Source organism: Nematolebias whitei, chromosome 23 (genome assembly GCF_014905685.2).
Source record: "Nematolebias whitei isolate Nwh7 chromosome 23, NemWhi1, whole genome shotgun sequence".
NCBI classification, from domain to species: domain Eukaryota; kingdom Metazoa; phylum Chordata; class Actinopteri; order Cyprinodontiformes; family Rivulidae; genus Nematolebias; species Nematolebias whitei.
The window spans coordinates 16,886,893-16,893,495 of NC_056520.1; the positions used below are offsets into that span (position 1 = coordinate 16,886,893).

At 41.8% G+C, this 6,603-nt stretch overlaps 1 protein-coding gene across 1 annotated transcript in view; it reads right to left on the minus strand.

Moving 5' to 3' along the window:
* gpd2 (glycerol-3-phosphate dehydrogenase 2 (mitochondrial)) overlaps positions 1 to 6,374 on the minus strand; it is a 45,790-nt gene extending 39,416 nt beyond the window's left edge. Inside the window, exons 1-2 of the mRNA XM_037696543.1 lie at positions 6,273 to 6,374; positions 451 to 459 (exon numbers count right to left, since the gene is read on the minus strand). Of these exons, the coding sequence (XP_037552471.1) occupies positions 451 to 459; positions 6,273 to 6,374 (111 nt within the window). The remainder of the gene's footprint in view (positions 1 to 450; positions 460 to 6,272) is intronic.
* Positions 6,375 to 6,603: the final 229 nt, after the last annotated feature.

Below are 6,603 nucleotides of genomic sequence, written 5' to 3' on the forward strand. Positions count from 1 at the left end.
TAATCACAGCTAAACCAGCTTCCTTTTGATTTATAGAATTATTTCACTTCTAATGAAATATTTATTCAGTTTTCTTCTCTTAGCGACTCAAGCTAAATGATTGCATCAAGCTGCTTTGAAGCCACCACCACATTTGACTTGCAAATATTAGCGGGCGTTTTTTTTTTTTATAATTTAGGTCTGCGCCCGCAAACGAGGCAATGATGTATTCATAGTCTATTTTTGTTGATGCTCACAGACAAACAGACCCCCCACCCCCCCTGCTGTAATCAAGTTAATAGCCAATCGGCCGCTGCGCTCCGAACCTTCCCCGAGCCTCATGCCTTTGCTAAAGAAGACAAGATGGACATTCATCTCATCAGCACTGCAATTATTGGGATTAGAAGCATGCATGATTACAAACTATTGTGAGAAATAATCAGATTTCATCAGGTTCGACTTGTTGCTTACCCGTCCATGCTTGGTTTGGAGGACGACCAAATTATCGGACCAGGACACAAAACAAAGTTCGCGTTAGTCTGGCACGAGGTGTAAAATGCGCTGCAGGTCTAAAACAAGCCGACACTAGGTCGGAGCAAACAGCTGCTTGATGACTTCTGGTGGCAAAGCTCGTGTCGTTGACGTCGAGCCTCGACAAAGTTCAGGTGTTTGGGGAGCAAGCCATCACCTGACTACTGGAGTCGACTCCGACTGTCTGTTAGCAGAATATCTCAAACTGCAGAGTGGATTTTATTGAGACTTTCAGGAAGTGATCATTAGATGTACATCTACAACTGCCAAACTTTTTGAATGAATCCAATACAAGGTGTCTGCCACAGTTAAGTGATCTTACAAAACATAAAAAAGGCTAGAATTCCATAATTTTGACAGATATTCAGCTAAAGTGTGGTGTAACAGTTGCATCGTTCTCAACGTATTCATTAAAAGCTAATGATTCTGATCTATTCTAAAAATGTTTTCATTAACTAAACTTCTTCTTTTTCTTTTGGCTTCCCTCATCGGGTGTTGCCACAACGAGTCATCCTCCTCCATCTCACTCTGTCCTCACTCCATCTACCTCCATGTCCTCTCTAACTGCATCCATATATCTCCTCTTTGTCTTTTTCCTGGCAGCTGCATTTCTAACATCCTTCTACCAGTATATCAACTGTCCCTCCTCTGGACATGTCCAAACCATCTCAGTCTGGCCTCTCTAACTTTATCTACCAGTTGTTCAACCTGTGCTGTACCTCTGATGATCTCATTCCTAATCTTATCCATCCTTGTCACTCCTAAGGAGAACCTTAACATCTTCATTTCTGCCACTTCCAGTTCTTTCTCCTGTCTTTTTGTCCATGTCTCTGTCTCCAGACCATACAACATAGCTGGTCTCACCACTGTCTTGTAAACTTTTCCTTTGACGTTTGCTGACACCTTTTTGTCACAAATCCCTCCTGAAACTTTTCTCCATCCACTCCATCCTGCATGGACTCTCTTCTTCACCCCTTTACCACACTCCCCATTTTCCTGGACGGTGGACCCCAAGTACTTGAAGTCCTGCACCTTTGTGACCTCTGCTCCTTGTAGCCTCACTGTTCCACCGGCCTCCCTCTCATTCACACACATGTACTCCATCTTACTACGATTGACTTTCATTCCTCTTCTTTCAAGTGCATACCTCCACCTCTCCAAGTTCTCTTCCACCTGTTCCCTGTTCTCACCACAGATCACAATGTCATCTGCAAAAATCAAAGCCCACTGGGATTCCTGCCTGACCTCATCTGTTAGTCAGTCCATCACCAGAGCAAACAAGAAGGGGCTCGGAGCTGATCCTTGATGCACTCCCACCTCCATCTTGAAGCTACAGTGCCTTGCGAAAGTATTCGCCCCCCCCCCTTGAACTTTTCAACCTTTTGCCACATTTCAGGCTTCAAACATAAAGATATAAAATTTTTATTTTTTGTGAAGAATCAACAACAAGTGGGACACAATTGTGAAGTGGAATGAAATTTATTGGATGTGTCAAACTTTTTTAACAAATAAAAAACTGAAAAGTGGGGCATTCAATATTATTCGGCCCCTTTACTTTCAGTGCAGCAAACTCACTCCAGAAGTTCAGTGAGGATCTATGAATGATCCAATGTTGTCCCAAATGACTGATGATGATAAATAGAATCCACCTGTGTGTAATCAAGTCTCTGTATAAATGCACCTGCTCTGTGATGGTCTCAGGTTTCTGTTCAAAGCGCAGAGATGCAGCCAAGAGGCCCATGATCACTCTGGATGAACTGCAGAGCTCTACAGCTGAGGTGGGAGAGTCTGTCCATAGGACAGCAGGGACAGGGAAGATGGTCAGAATTGATGGGAAGATGGATGGGGCCAAATACAGGACCATTCTGGAAAAAAACCTGTTTAGTCTGCAAGAGACCTGAGACTGGGACGGAGATTTATCTTCCAACAAGACAATGATCCAAAACATAAAGACACATCTACAATGGAATGGTTCACAAATAAACGTATCCAGGTGTTGGAATGGCCAAGTCAAAGTCCAGACCTGAATCCAATCGAGAATCTGTGGAAAGAGCTGAAGACTGCTGTTCACAAACGCTCTCCATCCAACCTCACTGAGCTCGAGCTGTTTTACAAAGAAGAATGGGCAAGAATTTCAGTGTCTCCATGTGCAAAACTGATAGAGACATAGCCCAAGAGACTTGCAGCTGGAACTGCAGCAAAAGGCGGCGCTACAAAGTATTAACGCAAGGGGGCCGAATAATATTGCACGCCCCACTTTTCAGTTTTTTATTTGTTAAAAAAGTTTGACACATCCAATAAATTTCTTTCCACTTCACGATTGTGTCCCACTTGTTGTTGATTCTTCACAAAAAATTACAATTTTATATCTTTTATGTTTGAAGCCTGAAATGTGGCAAAAGGTTGAAAAGTTCAAGGGGGCCGAATACTTTCGCAAGGCACTGTACTTGTCACTCCTACAGCACATCTCACCACTGTCCTGCTGTCCTCATACATGTCCTGTACCAGTCTAACATACTTCTCTGCCACTCCAGATTTTCTCATGCAATACCACACCTCTTCCCTCAGCATCCGGATTGACCTACCTGCAGTCCTTACCCCTGTCCCCTTGAGCAGCTGCAGGATCAACCTGAATGGGCGGTTTGTTCCAGAGTGAGCAACACAAACACTTGAGTTGACTTGCGACAAATACTAGCTGAAGAACAGGATGCCATCCCAAGGTGAGGAGCATGAAAAGGAGGTGACAGGCTGTTGTGGCTGTGTGTGGTTCTTCCACATGCTACTCAGGCCCTTGGTTGGTTTCTTCAAACAAAGGTCAGAAGCAGGAGAAGCCATCTTTCTTTCATTCACAGTGAAGATTTGGTAAATTTTTCATGGACTCAACCAGCACGATCTTCTCTATTGCTCAATCCAGAAATATATTTTCCAAACAAATGTCAATTTAAATTAAATAAAACCTGTTCATTGTTCCCGTATTGTCCCCCATCACAGAGTGAAAAGTGGGAATTGGAAATACTCTCCAAACGTCCCTACATGTTGTGAGCGTGATAGAACTTGAAAAATAAGCGTGATACCAACATCCTATTTGGTGTGTGGCTGCATCTAGGTGTAAAAAAAAAAAATCCTTTCGAAAACTGGGTTGCCAGGTCAAAATCCAAGATGGTCGCTTCCATATATAAAAATACATGTATATAAACCAGCCACCCCTATCCTTTGAGGAAACTACGCTTTCTAGTTTTTATTATAGCTTAAAAGTATAGTTTTCTCAGATGACTGGGGTGGTCAAGGCCACCATTGGCCCCACTCTGGCTCCACCATTGCACCTGGAGGTGGATAAACTGTCTCCTTCCGTTCAACAGGTCAGGTTCCGGTCACTGTGCAGCCTTGGTCAAGAAAAATAAACATTTCTGTTCTTATACACAGCTAAACTTATCCCCACTTGAATATCTTGCACCAAAAAAAAACATTAAGGTTTACTCGCATTCCCTGTTCAATTTATGTCCAGGAAAACACTCATCTCAAAACTACAAACACCCACTACTCAAATCCCTCAGGGACGGGGGACATCGGCGTACTGCTTGTTTTATTTAAAAAGACATAAACAGACTTTGTAATTGAATGGGATTTATTGCCAAGAAGCCTTTTTACAACAAACTAATAACTGGCCAAACACCAATGTCTTTACTTGATGTACTATGTTCATTTGGAGTCAACTCTGTCTGTAAGCAAAATATCTCATGAACCACTGGATGAACTGAATGAAACGCTCAGAGTTATCACAGTCATTTGTAACTACAGTACCATAATTGTATGAATGTTTATGAAGCCTTCACACCATTGTGATCCATTTTTCGTCCCACAGTTTACAAGTTCTATCCATCCATCTTTAACCCGCTTCTTCCATTTTTGGGTCACGGGGTCACCGGTGCCCATGTCCAGCAATCACTATGCGAGGGGCGGGGTACACCCTGGACGGGTCTCCAGTCCATCACAGGGACACATAGAGACAAATGAGACAAACAACCATTCACTCTCCCACTCACACCTAGGGACAATTTAGAGTTACCAATCAGCCTAACATGCATGTTTTTGGTCTGTGGGAGGAAACCGGAGTACCCGGAGAAAACCCACGCATGCACGGAGAGAACATGCAAACTCCACCCAGAAAGGCCCCTGGACCGGGGTTTGAACCAAGGACCTGCTCGCTGAGAGGCAGCAGCTCTACCAGTTGCGCCACCGTGCTGCCTCAGTTTTCAAGCTATTTCAAGAAATCATGAATCAAAACATTCAGCTCTTTCAGATCAATCCTGGATTTGGAAATATTTTAGCTTTTTTTTTTTTGCCTTTTTTTCTCATAGAAAATGAATTGAGATCATTTTACATCCTTCAAATCTTTAGATCTGTTTACAAGCTTTGACCGCTCCTTTCACATTTTGTGCTGCTTCAGCTTCTTTCAGCTTCCTTGTGCAAATTTAAACTTTTTTCAGCTACTTTCAGCTGTTTTGTGATCCTTTCTGATTCTTTCTGCTAACTACAACAGTGCTTGCTCTAACTTATTTTGACTAATTTCAGTTCAATATGCTCCTTTCAGCTTATTTCTGCAAGTTTCAGCTTTCTACTAGTTCAGATACAATATAGCTGTTTTATGCTAATTTAAACTTTTTCAGATAATTTCACATTTTTGGCACTCATTTAAACTTTTTTTCAGCCACACTGAGCAAAAATGTGCTCTCTCCACTTCCTTCTTGAAATTTCAGCTTATTTCTGCTTTTTTAGTTACTTTTTAGCAATTTTTTTTGTTGTTGTCGTTGCTAATTTCAGCTTGTTTCAGAAAACGTCTACTTTTTTGTGCTCATTTCTGCTTCTTTCAGCCTAAGGCTGAGCAAATGTGTTCTTTATACTTTCTTCTGCTAATTTAAGCTTGTTCTACCTTTTCAACTACCCCATTTTTTGTTTGTTTGTTGTTGTTTTGTTTTTTTAGCAATTTTTAGCTAATTTCAATTTTTTTGTGTGGTAATTGCTGCTACTTTCATCCTAATTAACGTATTTATGCTAATTTCAGCTTGTTATGCTCCTTTCAGATTATTTCTGCTAGTTTCAGCTTTTTTTGCTATTTCAGCTACTATTTTGCTGTTTTATGCTAAATTTAGCTTTTTCAGCTAATTCCACATTCTTGGAGCTCATTTCAGTTCTTTCTGCTTCGTTTTAGTAGTTTAAGCTTCTTTCTGCATATTCAGCAAATTTTTGCTAATTTCAGCTTTTTTAGCTAATTTTTGCCCTAATTTCTGCTTATTTAAACCTAATTCAGCACCTAATGCCGAACCTAATGCTTTCTTCTACTATTGGCTTCTTCTTCCATTTCAGCGAAATTTCAGCATGTTTTAGCTAATTTCAGCATGTTTTTGGCTAATTTCAGCTGTTTTTCAGCAAGTTCTTCTGCAATTCCGCAGGAAATGCAATTTCTCTAGTTGACTTTTTTAGTCAACCATGTTCAAGATGGGCCCCCACAGCTAAACAGTCTTGCTTTTTTTTGTGGTAGCCATCTTGAATCAGGTGGACTCCTGACGTCAAACGGTTATAAACGGATATTCAGTCAAACTGCTCCAGTTCGTGAGATATTTTGCTAACAAACAGGCACACACAGACGTGGGCAATATCATAATACATGATCATCTACCTTCGCCTTTTTGCGGCGCAAAATATTGTGAAATCAAAGTTTTACACATAATCTGCCAAACTCTAGATGAGCAGCCAAAGCTCACCTGCTTCTTCCGGTACGCCATCAGCTGCGACACTCCGAACCCAGCAGCGACCGCGCCGCCTCCTATGACCGCCGTCCGTCTCAAGACTTTCCTGAACGCCATGAGCCCTTCAAAGTGAAAGTTACAGGAGACAGAGCGGGGTTACAAAGGGCTGAATAAAGATGAGGAGGGAGGACTTATCTCTGACATTTAAACCAGAAACTCAAGATAATCACTATGTACGTCCAGTGGAGCAGCATTTCTCCGTTTCATGAGCTGCAGAAGATGGAAAAGACACGTCACTTACCCCGACCAGCATCTATGAACAACCCTGCTGCCCTTGGGTCAAATG